The sequence below is a fragment of the Xiphophorus maculatus genome, chromosome 7, assembly GCF_002775205.1.
Source record: "Xiphophorus maculatus strain JP 163 A chromosome 7, X_maculatus-5.0-male, whole genome shotgun sequence".
Lineage (NCBI taxonomy): Eukaryota > Metazoa > Chordata > Actinopteri > Cyprinodontiformes > Poeciliidae > Xiphophorus > Xiphophorus maculatus.
In genome coordinates this window covers 17,368,804-17,389,075 of record NC_036449.1, presented here as the reverse complement: position 1 = coordinate 17,389,075, position 20,272 = coordinate 17,368,804, and the positions used below count along the sequence as shown (strand labels likewise).

Below are 20,272 nucleotides of genomic sequence, written 5' to 3'. Positions count from 1 at the left end.
ATTGAAAGATTATTATTATTATTACTATTATTATTATTATTATTATTATTATTAGTAGTAGTAGTAGTAGTAGTAGTAGTAGTAGTAGTAGTAGTAGTAGTACAGCAAAAAGAAACAAGCAGAAAGAGCCAAGCAGAAGAGCTTGATGTCAAATATTTTAAAAATTGACACATATCCGCGGTATTACCTCAAATTGGTCAGAAGATGTCAGAGTTTGACAAGTTACTCTTTGTATTTAAACAATGGTGTTGCATTTTGTGGTCGCATATCCAGCATTTAGCTTAATTTGATGAAGAATCAGTTGAGTTTGTCTGTGAGAATGTTTTGCATTAAGGTCTTGACCCAAAAGGCACGTGATCGCAGATTGTAGACTTACACATGAAATAAGCATTATAAAAGAAGTAATGTACGCATCATCTACACAATAACCCATACTGAGTGTCATTGTGACATTTTCTATTTCTCAATTGGTTTAGATTGATAGACCCGTAGTATGATATTTTTATTACGCTCACTGACAGGACTATTACATGACATTTGAACGCACCAATCAGTTGCTGAGGAGCTGATTGAGTCTACTTCCCTACACTGGGATAGTTGAAGGGAAGCGGACGGACGGCGGTCGCACACGGATATCTCTTCATCAGGCGAGTCGGATCTCCCCGACAGAGACCTCCGAGACGCAGCGAGCCCTCCGTTCCTCCATCGCGTCTTGCTGCAGGGAGATGGCCGGGATTCTAGCGTGGTTCTGGAACGAGCGCTTCTGGCTCCCCCATAATGTGACCTGGGCTGACTTAAAAAACACAGATGAGGCGACGTTCCCGCAAGCCGAGGATCTCTATCTGGCTTGTCCTCTGGCTTTCTGCATCTTTATGATACGGCTGGTTTTTGAGAGGTGGGTTCTGAGCTGACGGGGCGAATGAAGCAGGTGGTGATGGGGATGCGCTTTTGTTGTGTCGATGAGACGTCGCGCCGCTGTCCGCTGTCTGTTCCCCCCCCCCCCCCCCCCCCCCCCCCCCCCCAACCCCCTAAACAATGCCATCTTATCTGGCTAGCTCACAAATCACCACGGTTCATCATCCTTCTTCTGCAGGCCTGCAGCGTTGTTTGCCTTTGATGCCTCTGTCAGAGCCGACTGACCGGACCTAACCTGTCCCTGCACACCAAACCTGTTTTTTCCACGAAACAAGAAATAGGCTCCTAACTATTGACGTGTGTTTCTTCTTATTTCAGTCGAGTTGTACTTTAAATGAATTTTGCCTGTGTTTGAGTTTTATTGTAGAATAATAAGAATGTCTCATATTGTGACGATCACAGCAGTTACAATCATTGAAAGTCACCGAGGCCTCACAGATCTCAGTAAAACGCAGAGCCGAACCAAGATTACACGGGGCCCAAAGCAGAATTTTGTCAGGTGCCCCTCTTCCAGTTAAGCCCATTATCCACACCCATCACAGAATCACTAACACTGTTTGACATATAATATTGTTATGTTGCTTAATGGGCAGCTAAAATGTGTCCCACTCAAATGGGTAGTAAGTCATAGCGCATAAAATACTGTCTATACATCCCAATTGGGTTGTATCCATAAATCCATCCATCTATTCATTCATCCATCCATTTTTTATTCCTACTCCTTGCAGTGTCACAGGGGGCTGGTATCTTTCTCCAGCAGTCATTAGATAAGAGGCAGTTGTTATGGCGGTTGACCAAATCAGCTAAAATTCAAATGGATATTAAGAAAATTCTTTTAAGTTATACAGTGCATCAAGACCCATAAGGGTCCAAATTTTAACCTCATATAGGTAGTTAGTGGGACTATTATGGACAGCCCAGTCTGGGATTTGTTTTCCATACATCTCTTGCAAAGACAAGCTCAATATGTAGTCTACATTAATCATGAAATAATTAGAAGAGGAAAAAACTATGGATTCATATACTGTATTTTTGCAGATTTTCCAGCAAAAACACTCTCAGGAAGGTCACGGCCAGCATGAGCTGTGCATACAAGCAACCACAGACAGTTGTCAATTATTTATTAATGATTAATTATTACTTACTTTATTACTTACTTTCTTTTTTATTTTACTAAATGCTTGTGTATGTTATAATCAAAAGGTATGTTATATTTGATATGGGGTATATGGCTCAGCTGTCAGGGTATTAGCACATTAAAAACAAAAAATATTTTATTTTCTGTCAAGTGAACCAAGATTACGTTTTCTGTTGCTTATCACCATGTCCAGTTAATGTGTAGTGTGCTTTCCTTGTGTTGTGCAAAGCGTAACTTCTGTTAAAAAAAAATAACATGGCGGATGTAGTAGAATTAGAAGTCATTTCCACTGTTTTCTTAATTATTTTAGAATATTCTATATATTTTTCTTCAAAATCATACATATTTCAGCTCTTTCCACAGTAAAATAAATAGGGTAAATAAATTGTGGATATATATATATATATAACCTATTTAGATATTTTTGTAGTGATAGTGGTCATAGAAATAAACTCTGTAAACTGTGTAAAAGAATAAATATTAGTTAAGATAACACATTTGCTCATTTCTGTGTTTCAGTTTAACAAATACATAGGTATATTGTATATTTTAACCAAACACAGCAGAGAATTTTAATGTGGGAGTTATGGCGTTCTGCCAAGGGTACCATTCTGTCTGTGGGTGGCTCTGGCACTCTAAATGATGCTGAAGTTTATATAGGATTAATAGCCTTTGGATAAAAGACTATTAAATGGTTTAAAGTACCTTCAGTCTTTGTTGCTCTTTCATACATGAAGCATTGTTTTGAACTCTTATGATCTGTGTTTTCTTGCAGGTTTATTGCAAGACCATGTGCAATGGGCCTGAAGATCCAGGCCAATGGGCCACAAAAGGCACAGCCCAATGCTATCTTAGAGAAGGTTTTCACTGCTATAACCAAGGTGAGGATATGTGCTTTTATGTTTGATTGTAATATGTTTAATACATTTGTTCTACATCAAAAATATTGACCCAACACATGGGGTGCTTTAATTTTTTTTTTTTTGCTAGCATCCCGATGAGAAGAGGCTGGAGGGCCTGTCCAAGCAGCTTGACTGGGATGTGCGCACCATCCAGCGCTGGTTTCGACAACGGCGCAACCAGGAGAAGCCGAGCACCCTCGCCAGATTTTGTGAAAGCATGTAAGACATATCACTCCTAAATTAGCCACATGTCAACTATATTGCATTGAACAACACCCAAGTTTGACTAAAAACAAATGACAGATTCGTAACCTGCCAAAGAAATCTTATCACAGTGGCCTGTGTATCTGCCTAATGTCGATTGCTGCATCAGTGCTTCGCCTTGGCTCACTGACAAAGCTGATGTATAAGTGAGGGCTGATTTGAATAGGCTGTGCTGCTTTGCCATGCATCAATAAGAAAGGCAGTGACAGTAGTAAAAGCAGGGACGATTGATAACCTTATCAGAGCAGGTTTTCATGCTTACTAAAGTTCCCTCTCATGCCTTGTGCAGGTAGAGCTCAGTTTTGTGTCTGCCTGAAAGGAAACAAGAAAAATGAATCACTTAGACAAATTAGAGATGGTAATGGGGAGAGCTTAAAATGTCAGTTTGAGTTTTGGAAATTTTAGAGTGAAGTCTACATCCTTGCAGTTTGTCTGCAAAGTACAATATCAGGCAACATCCAAGAATGTTGGGTACAGTTTATATTTTTCAGGTGTAAAAATAGAGCTGTCTCTCTTTCACACCTGATTTGACTAGCAAGGATTTAAATTACTTTTCTGCAGGAAAATTTAGTCATGGGACTAATTGCTGGTTCATTTGTCATTTTCATGAGTTGACTGGCATGATCAGAACCACAATCCGTCATAAGCTGTTTGTATGTATTTATTGGTTTATTGAATTCCCATAATATCCTAAAAATACTTTACTATTAATGGAAATAAACAGACATGCAGTGAGTTTAGTCCATGAGTAAGAAACTGATTGTTTACTGGTAGATAGTGGAAGTAAAATGGGGTGAAATGTCATCATGGAGGGATAAGTTGGTAAAGGGTGAAACTGACCTGGAGCCTATGGTTTGCCTTGGTACCATTACATGACCCACAAAACAAGACAATGCAGCAATTCAGAAAGAAGTAAAACCTTGTTTTTTCATCCATGCTCCACGAGGTTTATTCAGTATAGGGTCAGAGGTCAGTTGGTGCCTATCTGCAGTGCTCAATGAACTGGTCTCTGTTCTACCAAAAAGCCATTGATAGACTGGTTGTCACAAAGGAAAGACAACCATGTATACACACATACACATTGAAACCTGTGGACAGTTTAGAGCAGCCAAATTACCCAAAATAGATTACACTTCAACAAAAGTTGAACCGTAGCATGCATGGAAAGAACATGGAAACCACGTAGAAAGTTCCTGATTAGGATTTGAATCCAGGACAATCATGCTGCAAGGTAACAGTGCTAACAACTATGCCACTGTGTCCCTCTGTATTGTTTACAGGCAAAATACAGTTTTTAAGAAATGGTTAGGGAAAGGCAGTCCCATTTAAAACAATAAAATAACATAGAATAAGCAAACAGAAAACTCTTTGCAACTTCTAAAATCATTAACTTAACTCAAGGGATGCATCCGTAAACTTTGTAAATAGAAAACTCTAATTCTATTTTGCACTTTGCCACTAGCACCATAATGAGAAAAATAAGCAAAGGCACCAAAAAACTGGAAAGTTTTCAAAAATTTTAGAACTAAAAATACAATTTAAATTTTTTCATGTTTAATAATCTTTAGATTTTATTTGATTGCTCTTCAGAACATATCCAGTGGATATCTAATAATCTCTTTTTTTTTTCCCTTTTGGCAAACAGAAGTTGAAATGCTACTTTGGCCTTTTAAGTGAGAATCAAATGATGCTTCAGTTCCAGTTAACCACTTTCATGCTGTGGGTTAATAGTTAAAGCCATTTGATAAGAAACCCACTCAAGATGCGAACAAAGAGCTGGCTAATCTGCAGTAATGCGTTTGCCATCAGGGAGATTGTAGTTACTTAGCAGCGTGATGTTGAAGGCCAAAGAGCCAGTTTTGTTGTCAGAGCCGAGTCATGTCTGACACCATCGGAGCAAATCTGACAGTCTGAGACACAGGGAGCCTCGCATCCCCTGATCCGCCTGAGGCTGCTGTTCTCTCCGGAGAACACATTTGACTGATTAGACCACTGGACTCGTGTTACAACATCACAGAGGATTCTCAGAAGACAAAAACATGCGTTCTCTTGCTCAAGAAGAAACTGGAATTTTGCCCCTCTCAGCTTTTCAACCATGCTTTCTGGCGGTTAAAGAAACAACTGCGCGGACGCTGTTATCTGCAGCGTAATTAGCGTTGCAGACCTCTGGGCTTTGCAATAGTTTGTCCAGGTTGTCTGCCTCGGTTGTTGCGGGTCTCCAGACGAGGCTGGCTTCAGTCCCTTCTGCAGCAGTTGTGCTGTAATTAAGCTCTCGTGCCCAGCTGTCCCAGACTGATAGGATTCTTTGTCTCTCCGTTGTGTGGACCGCTGATCTGTTTTGTATTCTTTTCATTATGCAAACACACAGTGTGTAGAAAGCATGTTTACTGAGAAATAATGATGACTGCATAGAGCTTTTGTTTGGAAGCTTTTGTCTTTTCTTACCCCAAATATACAGCAAAAAGAGTAACTAAGATCACACTTCTATTTTTAGAAAGAAACCTATAGTGGGATAACTCCTAGAATAAAAATTTCAGCTGAATTAAAATAAATAAAATTAGATGATGAAAGTGACGTTTTTATAGTGAGGTTTTACAGTTCATCTTCTCTTCAGATTTTCTTTATTACGACAAGATGAGTGTAGGCTGGGTGTCCTCACCGGCTCCAGTTGCTGAACTTCTCTTTCTCTATCACTATCATCTTTGCTTTTACAAGGAGTAAAGAAATGTCATCACCTCAACATGGGCTTTAATCAATATAGGCAGTGGGGGGGTTTTGTTGTGTGTTTTCTGTTGCATATTTAAATATCCACTTAAGGGGGATTTGGCGCCCCTGTGTTGTAAACAATGTAAACAAAATAAAAACAGTTAATATCTAAAATCATTATTTCTGACTGGGTAAACTTAAAGAACCACTTAATAGTTCTTGACATAAAATTTTTAAAAAATAGTATGAGATTTTTTTTTTAATCCTTAGACTGGCCAAATCGGAACTGGATTATTCGGCACTAAACAGAAATTCTTTAAAGCACAGTTTGAATTTTCCAAAACTGTTTCTATTTATGAAAGTACAATTAAGGAGCAATTGAAGTTTTCTTGTTTTTTGCCCTAGACCCCTTTCAGTTGAGACAAAAACAAAACAACTACAAGATATTGATTGGTCGAAGCTGTAGTAAGTTTTTCAAGATTTATAGATTCTTTGAAATAGTTTGAGACATATTTGTGAAACCAAAGACACTGTCTGCTGTTTAGAATAAAAGGCCATTACCATTTTTTTACTTGTGCAAATCAATTCCCTAATAAATTAAACAAAAGATAAAAAGCTGAGTCATGTGAAAACAAACCATTAACTGCCAATCAATACTCTTAAATCCTTCGTGGAGAAGGTAAAGTAAATGAAGCAGCATCAACTTTTATTATTTTGTTCCTATCATTAACCAGAATAAGTGTGTAATTGTCTTTGCCCCTGTTTTAGCTCTTGGAATAAAACAGTTCGGCCTACTACCAGGAACAATTTATTGTTTGGATATGTGGTTATTTTGAAGGGACAGTATTTGTCTCATAGCATTTCAATAGGCCTTGTTTATTTTCTGTTAATAAAACGGTATTTAAACAATATTTTGCAATTTATTTATACCATAAGGGGAGTTCATCATAGCACAAAATTGTCACTGTTTACACTTAACAAGCATCCCTCTGTTGGGTGCTAATGCTTGATAATTAATTGATAAATCATCATTTATCTCAACAGCAGGTTGTGCTGTCTGAAAAAGTGTCAGCAATTTCGACAAAAAAACCCAAAAACATCTGTGTTTGACTTCAGAAACTATATTCAAAGAATGTTGTTGTGAGTCATTGGGATATTTTTTTGTGCATGGCAGCATTTCAGCCACACTTAAGACTCTCGCAGGCTCGATCAACCAGTTGCCATGCAACAGTCTTTTACTATGTGCCAGGTATGCTCGTTAATTTGTTTTTACAATACTTTTGATCATGTACATCAAGCAACTAATGATGCTTTCCCATAGGATGTATGTTGTCTTTGTAATTATTTTTCTGCTGTTTGTTACAACTGGATATACTGGATATTTCAAACAACCACAGAAAAGGACTAGATTTTGCTGATATGGATACATTCTGATAATAATATAGATTCATGCTCCTCTTCATTGAGTTATTGAGGGTTTCAGGTCTAACTGAAGTCAGCTGGAGCATCTGTGTTTGAAAAAATAAAAAGGAAAGCTATGTTTCTACTCTCTCATCCACCTATATATATATATATATATATATATATATATATATATATATATATATATATATATATATATATATATATTTTTTTTTTTTTTTTTTTTTTTTTTTTTTTTTGTTTTGTTTTGTTTTGTTTTGTTTTTTGGCAGAAAATCCTGTGTCCTCGTTTCCCAGCGGGATTAATAAAATATTTTTCAACTGAATTTGATTGATTTGAATATAGCCTGCATGGTTTTAGCTGAAGATTTGCCTTTGCTTGTTGGATAGTTTTAAATTCTCATTCTCCCTTGCTGACTGTTAAGAGCCGTTTTCATAAAGTAGGCACGTCTTCCTTGTCAGCAAGTCTTTGATCACAGCCGTGTCAGCTCCAGCAATATCTTCTTTGTAAACCTCAGAGGCAGGACTCCTAATCACATCACTGTGCAGAAACTAAAGTATATGCAGGATTATTTAAAGCACAGAGCGGGGAGGGTTGGAAGCAGACCTAAGAGGAACACGTCACCGATTGTCTGCACAGGACAATTATCTTGTGATAGAAATAAATTAATGTTGCACAGCACAACTTATGGTACAAGATTCCTTGAAATCTTAATATTTCCACATTTTTAGTCTTTACTTGTGAAAATGAACCTTCTTTTTGATTCAACATAGATTTCTCAACAAAAAGATTGAAAATATCCCTTTGTAAATTTCTAATTAAAAAAGAAGCTAAGAGAAGTGAAATATTTCACCTGCAACTAACATGGATTTGCAGGTAAACATTCAAAGGCTCAAAAGAACTTGTTACAATTATTGTAGTGTCACGGTTATGATGGTCTTGACAGTCTAATCATAATGTAGCTACAATTTACTGGGAGATTGAGTGATTAATTGACAACAAGTGAAGAAAAAAATGTATAACACTGAATATGTTTTCTTCTTATTTACTCCAGGTGGAGATTTACATTCTATCTGTATATTTTCACCTACGGAGTGAGGTTTCTTAAAAAGGTAAGCTTCTTTTAACCCCCAGTCTTTTAATGTAAATGGCACAGCTAGAAGTACATACAGTGTCTTGCAAAAGTAATCCCACCCCTTGAACATTTTCATAATTTTGGGGATCATTCCTTAAAATTCAATGTAACCAGTGTGTCATTTAATCTCTATATACATGTTTTTAAGGCCCTCAGAGTTTTGCTAGTGAACATTAGTGAACAAGCAGAACTATGAAGACCAAAGACTGCAGCAGACAGGTCAGGGAAAAGTATAAAATAGGGTTAGGTTATAAAACATTCATTGATCCATCCATTTTCTGTACACCCTTGTCCCTAGTGGGGTCATGAGGGGTGCTGGTCCCTATCTCCAGCGAACGTTTCAGGTGAGAGGCGGAGTACGCATTGGGAAAGTCGCCAGTCTGTCGCAGGGCAACACAGAGACAGACAGGACATACAACCATGCACACACCCCTTCACACCTAGGGAGAATTTAGAGAGATCAATTAACTTGACAGTCATGTTTTTGGACTCTGGGAGGAAGCCGGAGTACCTGGAGAGAACCCACGCATGCACAAGGAGAACATGAAAACTCTATGCAGAAAGACCCCGGGCCAGGAATCGAATCCAGGACCTTCTTTCAGCATACAGCACCTTGCTGTGGGAAAATTTTACTTCAGCAAGGACATGGAAGCTGGTGTGACTTGATGGAAAGATGGTTGGAGCTAAACACAGAACAGTGATGTTAGACAATTTGTTAGAGGCTCCAGAAGACCTCAGACAAAAAATGTTAGAGATTAATCTTCCTGCAGGACAACGACAATAAGCATACAGCTAGAGCTACAAAAAACTGGTTTAGATCAAATATTATTTAAGCTTTAGAGTGACCCTGTCACAGCTAAGTCAAATTGAGAATCTGTGGATAAACATAAATTACCAGATACTATTTACAGAACTTCTACAGCCAATCTGATTAAGTTTGAGATATTTTGCAAAAGCTGAATGTGCAAGTCTGTTAGAAACATACCCCAAACAGCTTGCAGCTGTAATAAGTAAATATATTGTGACTTTTTATATGACAATTGATACAAAGAGTCTTTGTATCTGAAGTTTTAAGTGTGATAGGCTTCTAAAAATGTCCTCAATAATGCATAATGCCTATTAAACGGTGTTGTGCAAAAGTTAAAATTTTCTAACAATTTTTATTTTGTTCAGTAAAATAGCAATGATAATAAATGATTCTTCCAGTAATGTTCTGTTGCCAGTTCAACTTCTCTGACTGCATTAAATATTTTAAAAGCATTATTACTCACATTTGGTCATTTAAAATGTTGATTTTTGCTACAAACTTTAGCTTTTTAAAAGTTCTTTATGTTTAGTATTTGGGCTGACAATTCCTTGTTCTTTCTTGTTGCATTGTTGCACCAAAGCGTCTTCTTTAAATAGGTGCATTCTCACCTTTAAAAAGCTGCAACAATATTTATCAGAGCCTCCCAGTACTCCTAGTTAAAAATCTGCCAGGTACTGATTCTGCTGAACGCTAAGAACAAAAAGCCACGGGAGATAAATCTGAGAATGAGTCAGCTGACTGATTATTACTGAAAAATAGAGCTCAGGAGGTTTCACATATTTCATGCATATATTCATGAAAGTGCATACATAATAGCAATCACGACAGGAGCTAAGAGAGAGTTGGAAAAAAAGTCTCTGAGACACAAGTTGCATGACGAAGCACTTTGTGAAAAATAGCTCACTCCCCGGCAGTTGGTGCTGCAGGCGCCAGCCTCCAACCTCCGTGGGATTTATTAATAGAGCAGGTCTGGAAAGCAGTGCAGGAGAACTAAACTCAAACACAGTGATGGGCCACAGTTTGCTTGTAACACATTTACTCAGAATTTAAGTGTAGACTCCAATGGCTCTTTAGTTCAGCTTTTTTTCCCATTAGAACATGCAGTGTAATCTCTTTGTCTCATTCACTGTAGTTTTATTTTTTAGTCCTGGATTACAGCCACTCTTACCTCTAGTAATAGGGACATTTTAATTAAGGTCAAAATTTTTTATTTGATTCTTTCCTTCAGACTCCATGGTTGTGGAACACTAAAGAGTGCTGGTACAACTACCCTTACCAGGTAAAAGTTAAGAAAAACCTTCCAACAACTTTACAAAAACGTATCTCCTTCTGGTTAAAATGTTCTGAGACATTCTCCTTATATGTATGCAGCCTCTGACTGTGGACATCCATTATTACTACATACTGGAGCTGTCCTTCTACCTGTCTTTACTCTTTTCCCGCTTCACAGACATCAGGAGGAAGGTAAGGATGACTACAGCATCACTCAGAAAACATTCCTTCTAAAATCACACCTATAATTCACTTTAAAATGAATCACTATAGAAAATACCATTGTCGTCATAAATACCAACCTCTTCTGACTCACTGTTCTTACATAGAAACAATTATATATAGCCTGTCTGGCCTGAAGTTGGTTTCCTGCCTTACTCATGTGGGAAACAGCAAAATATCAAAAATCCAAAAATCTTGTGATGCCCAAAAGGTTCTGCAAGCATTTCCTAACTGATACCACTGACATCGTTTTTATTTTGCAGCTGTTTGCCTAATATATATTTAGCATCCTTCCATTTTTTATAAAATCCTTTACAACTGTAAGAGTTCCACACTTTTCAAGTCTAGAAATACGTGAACAAACCACCTGTTTTTAGGTGTAATTTTGTTTTGAGTCATTAAAAATATGATCAAAATTAGGCACAAAGGTTTTGGTTCATAAACGTGAATGGTCTTGTACTGCCTTCATTAACTTTTGCCTTTTTGCCATGTCCTATAATGGATTATTTATGAAAGAACCAGAGGCAAGGCGATGTTACACAGTGTGATGGAGTACTCATGAAAAGAAAAAAAATAACTTAGGCTTCTATAATATTTTGGAACAGACAGAATGATTACAGTATTGTTAGTATGTCCTAGCAGCCGAAACCAAATAGAAAAACCTAGTTACATTGCTGTGGTTTCTCAGGCATCGTGTTTGAACATCCTGCTTATACTCAAAATAACTTCACTTAGTACTTCTTCCTATACTGGATAGTGTTGTTGTTCACAGGACCTCTTAGCGCTAAATATGGTGCATTGACTGTATGGGGAAAAATAGGATTTCTAATTTAGGGCCAATGAAGTTGAGAATCAACTGATCTCTACTAAAATTAAGAAAATTATTTATTGTTAAGAAATAATACCCAAAAAGGTGCACAGTAGCATGCTGTAAGTTTATATTACCCCATTTTTAATTGAAGTAATTAACTTTTATCATTAATAATATCACCTAAAGTTTTACTTTGTTAGATATCAGGGCTTGAATTAATATATATCACAAAACAATGTGATCATTTGTGATAAATAAAACATTTTCTGACTCCTCTCTTTCTCATATGCTATTACGGTGCTTCTGACTTTGCCAGCTAGTATTTTCATCACAAGCTGGCTCATGTTTGGGTTTCTACAGGCATCATCAAAGACGCACAATATTTTATTGGCTTGTAAATTTACAAACCATTCATTGAGATTTTACAAATTAAACTGTGATGATGCAATATTTGCAATGTGTTCTGCCACTCTGGTAGCTAGACAATATTGTAGTTTGTTATTTTTTTTAAGTTCAACTTGGTCAGTTCACCAACTCATAGCCTCTCACATCCATTTTTTAAAAATTATTATTTTATTGTATTTTTTGTGAAACTGGCAACACTTTTGGTTCATTTGTTGTTTGCATGTATCACAGTCATGATTGTTACTCCCTCCTCTGGTTCATCCACAGCTCTGCCCTCAGCTCTTCCATCAAACTCTCTGCGCTCAGAGCAGACTCCATGATGCCATGCTGTTTGCCTCCACTCTGTCATCTCTCTGTTGACTGTTGGCATGTGTTTCTGTTTTTGTTTCTCCTTTCAGTTTATTTCATGCACAGCACTAGACTGAGGAGGGTCCTCTGCATCTCCTGCCAGTTCCAGTATGTTTCTCCCTGCACACTCTTGCCTTCGTTTTCAGTCTGCATCTTGTGTCCATCCTGTTCCTTTTCATCCTCCCTCCTAATTTACTTAACCTTCTATACTGGTTCTAATTGCTTACAGCTAAAACCTTCCGGTAGCTAAAGAATTGCAAGGGCACATATGCCCATGTCTCTACGTGCATTTTCATTCACATGGAGCTCCATTTAAAGCTATCCCAAATTTAAGGGGTGATACTAAGGTGGTACTACAGGCTGATTTTATTATTATGTTACAGTAATGTTCAGCTCAAGTCCTATTTGGTTTCTAATTTCATTTTATTTATTTATTTATTTTTTTTATTTTAGGGTATTTTGTGGTAGTAATGTTACAAATAATCTTGAGTGTGAAGTCATAAACATTGCAAAACGTCATTGAAACTAGTCACGTTGCAAATGCAACTTTGATGTCACTTATTGGAATTTATTGTAACAGATGAACATAAAGCTGCAAATTTTATTGTGAAAAAAAAACATGTCAAATGTGTGAAGAAAAATGTGATAGGTTTTTGTTTCATGGCCCCTTTTACTGAGTTGTATTCTAAATAAATAGTAAATGGAAATAATCTTTCCATTTACCTTCAGAAATTACCTACAATAATTGGTAAACAGAACAGTTTGTGCGTGATTTAACCTTCTGTGAAGGCATCAGAGGTTTGTTGACAACACTGGTGGACAACCAGCATTATGAAGAGCAGGGAACACAACAGACAGGCCACCAATGAAGTTGTGAAGCTGTTTAAAGCTTTAAACATGACAACACTTTAACTTTAACCATCTGGGCTACTAGCAAAATGCTACATGTGGCTAATGATGCACATCACCCAACATACATCATGTCAAAAAAAACGTGGTAGCAGCATGATGCTGTGGGGGTTCATCTCTTCAGCGGGGACAGGGAAGCTGGTCAAGGCTGGTGACAAGATAGATGGAGCTAAAACAGGCAATCCCAGAATAAAAATGGTGAAGTTTAAGATGGAGACTCACCTTCCAGTGGGCTCATGACCACAAACATATAGTCAGACTCAAAGCTACAATGACTAAAAGCTAAAATGGTCTAGTCAAACTCTAAACGTAAAAAAATATAAATGAAGAAAGAGGAGTTTCCCCTGACGAACTGTCACACTTACGTAGTTACCAAGCAGAGATCGGTGATTTTCACTTAAACAGTACTTTATTAATTCTTGCAAGAATGAGAACAGCAAGCATGTCCAGTGTCTGTTAAGACTGGTCTGTTCTATCTAGACTTTGAGTCACTACCTACTGATACGTGGGTTATCACAGAGTTTCTCACAAGGAGTCTGGGAACTGACATTTCTGGCTCATCATTAGGACGTTAACAAAGATCTTTGAAACCTTGAAAATGCAGGAGCTTTCCATTCTTATCTAAACCCTTCCTAAGTTCCATTAGGGTGAAAACACAATGAGCCTCACATTAATGTGGCTACAGCTAGAAGACGCAAAGTAAATACATTTTTGTTTTTTACAAACAAAGAAGGAGAAGATATTTTCTATAATTGCACTAACCTAACATTGTTTGGCTATTTTGCAAAGAAGAAAGGACAACATAAAAAAAAAACTAAGCTAAATACTAATGCACACCAATTTTCAGGTTGCTTTATTAAACATTTTATAAAGCACATGCCATTTTCTTATACACACTTCACAATTATGTCCTGCCTGTGTATACTTCAGATCCAATAAAATACATATGTTTGTGGATTTAGCAAACTTCAAGGACTGTGAATAAATTTGCATGCTCTGCCAAACTCAAGTACAACAACTTGCAGCACAAAATGTTCATAAATCTGAAGATATCAAAAGTGCATTAGCTAGTTCTATTTAAAGGCCATATGCAGTGATGTTTAAAAATACTTTCTGTAGATGCCTGATATTTCCTTGGCAACTGTCTCTGCAGGATTTTCTGATCATGTTCCTGCATCACGTGGCAGCGATCTCTCTCATCGTATTTTCTTATGTGAACAACATGGCACGAGTGGGAACTCTGGTTATGTGTCTACACGATGCAGCCGACGTGCTGATAGAGGTGAGACCCTGCCAGAAGATTAAATGTTGTAGATGGATGAGCATCTGAGAAATGAGCTTATGTCAACAGCAGGGTGTTCAGAGATATGTTCATTACAATAGACTGCAATCCATGTGTAAATCCTGACCCTGCTTTGTGGCTCGCAGTTAAAAGGCAAAACGTACAACACTAAGCATGTCCCTTCATCTGTCAAACAAGGTGGATCTCCTTTTATGTCAATTATGTGATCTAGCTTAGTGCTTCCAGATTAATATGTACTGGTTGTATTGCTCTAGGAAGCAATAGGATGATTGCAGATATATTGTTTGTATCTTTAACAGCATTTCTTAAAAATGCATGTAAGTGAAGCATTATGTTATTCACACTTGATTGTTTATGCTAATTGGAGTTTCTAGGAGGAATTAGTTATTCATGACTTTGTTTCTTCCTGCAAAGATCAGTTTCTTATAACTGTTAGTAATTTGAAAGACAGGAGGACCTGCCCTTCAAGTAAGGCAAATGTGTGCTGATCGTCCTACAACAGGACATAGCTACAAAAACAAATGTATAAACTTGACCATATTCACAGTCAGAGAAAGAAGTTCAAACAATGTGGGTGAGTGATACACACAAGCTGTATCCATGTTCCACATTCATCTTCAGCTTTATCTGTTTAGCTAACTTCAATATTTTTGGGGGTTTATTTTTTTTCTAGCTGTTTTGTTTTATGTATCTATACGGAATGAGATTTATTTTTGACTCATGCTTTAGGAAAAGAACCTTCTATCTGTTGCATTGTCGGTAATATTTGTGGTTTTTGTCTTTCTGGTTTTTGTTTTTATTCTATTGCAGGCTGCCAAGATGGCCAACTATGCCAAATGTCAGATACTGTGCAACCTCCTGTTTGCAATGTTTGCAATTCTTTTCATAACTTCCAGGCTGGGAGTTTACCCCATCTGGTAAGAATTATTTATTTTCTCTGTGATCCAAAACTGGCATCTCCGTTGATGAGAGACTTAAGTACAGCGGTGTTAGGTGCCTGCATTTGCACACAGTTCAGTAATCTTACAGGCAGCCAGAGCTTCAAATCCCGAGCAGCCTCAACTCAACATGTTTTAGTAGCTCATATTCAAAAATGCACATCAGAGCCATCAAGATCTCAGTCCTTTTTTTTAAACTCCGTTCTCCACAATGGTTTGTGATTTGGACAGATTTGTGTGAATGTTGTTGCTAAGTAATAGTTACTATGGATACTACAGCTTTAACCTTTCAAAGAAAGACAAACCAGCTCATGAAAAGCAAATCATTGTGGTTCTACTCTACCACTGGAGACAGAACCAATGAATTTATGTGATTATCGAAACATCAAATAAGTATTTATTTATGGAAACTTATTTCTATGTCTGGGGATTTTTTTAATATAGTCTAACATGTGGCTAATCCAACTTCATTTTTGTTTTGGAGAAAAAAGCAATTTTAATTAATTTTTTTTTTATTTCCACCCAAACAATTGTCTAATTGCATTCCCCTGAAAATGCTGATTAAAACTGGCTCAAGATATTAGGAGATCAGAAATCTAATTTCAGCCCTTGAATACACAAAAGTCATCTTTCAGTCAGCAGCAGCAGCTGTGCGATCAGGACTTCATTAAATGAATGTAGGCATGATTTACATTCTGGGTCAGGCAACTAAATTTTTTCCACTTTTGCTTCTAATAGAATCTCTTAATCTTTCTCCAAATGCTATTTATGCTATTTTGATGCATGTTTAAAATTCAATCTAAAGACAGCATTTGAATGACTTATTTTATATAAGAAAGCCTTTGTGGCATGTAAATCAGTTTTAAGCTATTTAAACCTGTCTGAATCACTTAGTTACCTGTTTTTGATTTCAAACTGTCATGTAATGATTCTGCACTATATTTTAGTCAGTTCCTCCATTGCACCATTTTTAAAGTTGTTGCCATGACTTCAGTATCTGGAGGACGGCTCACAGGCTGCTGTTTGCAAGGAACAAACCAGGGATGAATTGAACTCAGATCCTCAACATAACATTTAGTTGCTGTAAATAGAGACTGCAGATGATCTCTTTGTATTCATTAGTTGTTTTGATTAATTTTGTGTTGCTTGTAAATCTCATTATATTAAAATGCACTAATAAACAAAATATATAGAACTAAATCAATAATTCCTTTCAAAATCAGAAATTTACATGTTAGATATATACATTTCAAACATGTATATCTTATATTTTTATGATTATGTCTTACAGCTAATGAGACCCCCAAATTCTTCTTTTTTTTAAATAAAATTACAAAATCATTTTTTTATACTGATTTCAAGGTTGCACTGTAGTGTACACAATCTTGAAAAAACTTCCTGCCTTGACAGCTGCCCAGCAGACAGTCACTAAAACACTCCAGAGAAAGGTTAGACCACAAAAGATTATTCCAAAAGAAACTGTCCAATCAGCATGCTATATTCAGCCATATTTTCTGGAAAGTTGACTAGAAGGAAAAGGCATGACCACGCAAAAGAGATAAAGCATCAAAACAATTGTGACGCCAAGCATATGCAATAGTTTGGGGGAGATTGTGACATCAGTTTCAAAAGTCACCACATATAGACTCTCCTGAAATTGAGTCAATGTCAAAGGCATGTTTTCTGTAATAAAAAAATGACTAAAGAGTTGCTCAGTCCTATTTTCAACTTAAGGAATTTGCATTTGAATGAGAAATGAAAGCCCCAGAGATTAGAAGGAAGAATAGAAATTAAGAGAATCCAAGTTGATGACAGGATTATTGTCTGAATTCTTTGTATCCAACATCTTATGTTTTTTTATGTAAGAAAAAGAATTGACCTTTTTAAATTTTCCTTTCAAAACGTAAAACTTTAACATGTCATTCTCTCCCTGCTGCTGAAGGATTTTAAACACCACTATGTTTGAGAGTTGGGAGATTGTAGGCCCGTACCCATCCTGGTGGGTCTTCAACCTCCTTCTGGTCTTACTGCAGCTTCTTCACTCATTCTGGTCCTACCTCATAGTGAAGACAGCATGCAGAGCCATCTCCAAAGGAAAGGTGAGTCACCAGATTCTTCTCCTCTGCATCATTCCTAGATTTATGCTTCTTGTTTTATCATGCTGTAAAAAAGTTTTCTATTAAGGTTAGTATTCTTGTGCTGTTTTTCCTGTTTTTCACAGAATAACTTTCTATTTTAAAAAAATGCAAAAAATGTCACCCCAACAATTACATTATTACATTCATAATGTTTAGCATCTGAATGTGTTGTTTTATTGTATCTAATAAATAAAGAGAAGAACTGTTGTACTTTTTCCTATCAAATAATATATCTATTCTATGTTCATACTACTTTGCAATCTTCAAGGTGGGAAAGTGGAATCCTTTACATGTAAGTAGTTCCACACAACTAAATGCATAGCTACCATGGCTCAGTACATTCAGTATTTTTATTTATACTTAATATCTATTTCAGACTTGTACTGTATTTAACCATCAGATTCTTTTGATTAGTTATATGCTATTGCTCCATGTCTTTAAATTGCTGTGTATGGAATTTGTTTGAAAGTTCTCTAAATATAATTATTTCATATTATGAGTTCAAGCATTAGCAACGCTAAAATCAACATACATATTCTAATAACACTTACAATAGCATGCTAACACTCATTTTTGCATGCTGGCACCCCATTTGTAGTATTCACACATATGATTGCGAATCTTATATTAGCCCACAAAAGCTCAAATTATTGTGCTAACAGTGACATTAGCATGCTAACATTTACTTTATCAATGCTAACACATACTAACTAAGGCTAATGGTTAAGAAAGGTTTTCCTAACAATAATAACGTGCAACAAAGGTATTAAAAAGTAAAAATGAGTTTTAAACCAGATCTCACTTATAAATTACCAGCAAACATGCTACAACAGTAAACTGTTGTTCTATGTTGGACATTTAATACTAATATAATACTAATCGTCATGATAAAAAAGTAAACAAAAGCCTTTGTCTGTTTCTTTCAGATAAAATGAAATGGCACAGTTAAAATGTTGTGATTTCGAGTTCAACAATGTTTTCAGATTTAGGTTTTTAAGTGCAAAATGCCTGTTTTTATTTATACATAATCAGAATGTTATTATGAGTGCAGTGAAACACCAGTAGGGCTCAAGTCGTCAAGTTCTTATTCCAATAAACACAATAGAGTGAGTGAGATCATTTCAACCAGCACCTGTTTTAATCTGTCAAAAAATATTTTTTAACAGTCACATAATATGTCAACCACATTTAAAGGATCAAATAAAAAGTGTAGATAAATTAAAGCTATAAATGATCATTTCATTTTTGCAGGTTTCTAAAGATGACCGCAGTGACATCGAGTCCAGCTCTGATGAGGATGACAGCCCTCCTCCCAGTCAGAAGCACCACAGCAGCACCACCAATGGGACCAACAAAAACGGGACCAATGGCTACCTGACAGGAGTCCCGTACCCAGACGAACACTAACTGAGCCGATATCATGCGAATGGAGCCATGCTACAGACACTACCCACTTATCTGTGTGTCAGCATATGTATGCGTGTGTGGGAGAGTGACTTTAGACATATGGTGGAGACATGAGCATCTCATCTTTGTAAGTTATTGATAGATTTATGTGAATGCTGTTTTGTCATTGGTTCTTTATTAATTTTGTTGTGCAATTTATTTCTCTTCAGCTATATATTTGCATCAAACTACAGTCACTGGCAAATTTAGGGAATCGGTACAACACACTCATTTAGCCAATGAATGACAGCATTTCACTTTATGGTCGAAGCATGCTACATTAATTTACAGCAGTTTGACACACTGCACGGGGTGTTTTTCCCCTTAAGTTTGTCTTTTTTGTTATTTGATTTGGATGAACATGTTTACAAGTTTTTAGTCAGACATATTTTCTTCTTCTCTTTATGATGTCAGTGTTGACATAATCTTAAAACAGAAACAGCTGTGTTTTTCACCTAAACATCAGAGTATTAGCCGGATTCAGTTTTATTGCTACACCCCCAAAGACTTGCCAAAACCGTGAGTTTTTTTTATCACTTACAAATGAATGATAATGTGAAGTTTATGCACATTTGGAAATACATTCTTCACTCAATATGTATATGAGATGTCAATAACGGTAGTATCTGTGTGTGCATCAGGTATGGCTAGATGCTGTATTCTTTACCCAATCATTTTGTTAGATATTCTCGTACATTTCTGGTTATCATTAAATTAAAGGCAATTTGTCCTCTCATGAGGTACATATGAGTTGTTTGAATAATTCAATAATAAAAAAAATGCAATTATATCAAATGTGTCTTGGTGTGTATATGCAAGAGGAAGCAAGATATTAATAGCATTTTTATTAAAGAAATTTAAAAACCAGACTTTTTTTTTAACAAGCATTAACTGTAGTGTAATTACTGTGGAAAACTTCGTACTCTAAATCTTCAAGGGCTAAATGGCTTTTTTCTAGTAATGATCTTGTCAATAACAAAAATATACAACAGTTGTTATAATAAATAATAAAGTTTTTCCTTTTATATATCTATTTCAAATAACCCACAATTTTATACAAGCTAATACTTCAAATATCATACCAAAGAAACATCATAAAACATCAATAAACTTAATTAATGTACTACAAAAGAAAAATGGTTTTCATGATTTTGTTCCCTCCCACTGTATCTATAGTAAACTAACTAGCC

General features: G+C 36.4%; 1 protein-coding gene across 1 annotated transcript; it reads left to right on the top strand.

The window, feature by feature from the left end:
- The first annotated feature begins 161 nt into the window (after nt 1–161).
- cers6 (ceramide synthase 6) lies at nt 162–19,857 on the top strand. Its single transcript, XM_005805329.2, has 11 exons — nt 162–895; nt 2,829–2,934; nt 3,044–3,174; nt 8,402–8,459; nt 10,519–10,569; nt 10,662–10,754; nt 14,411–14,539; nt 15,371–15,477; nt 17,441–17,597; nt 17,905–17,928; nt 18,888–19,857. The coding sequence occupies exons 1-11, from the start codon at nt 726–728 to the stop codon at nt 19,041–19,043; spliced, it is 1,182 nt and encodes a 393-aa protein (XP_005805386.1). The 5' UTR covers nt 162–725; the 3' UTR covers nt 19,044–19,857.
- The last annotated feature ends 415 nt before the right edge of the window (nt 19,858–20,272 follow it).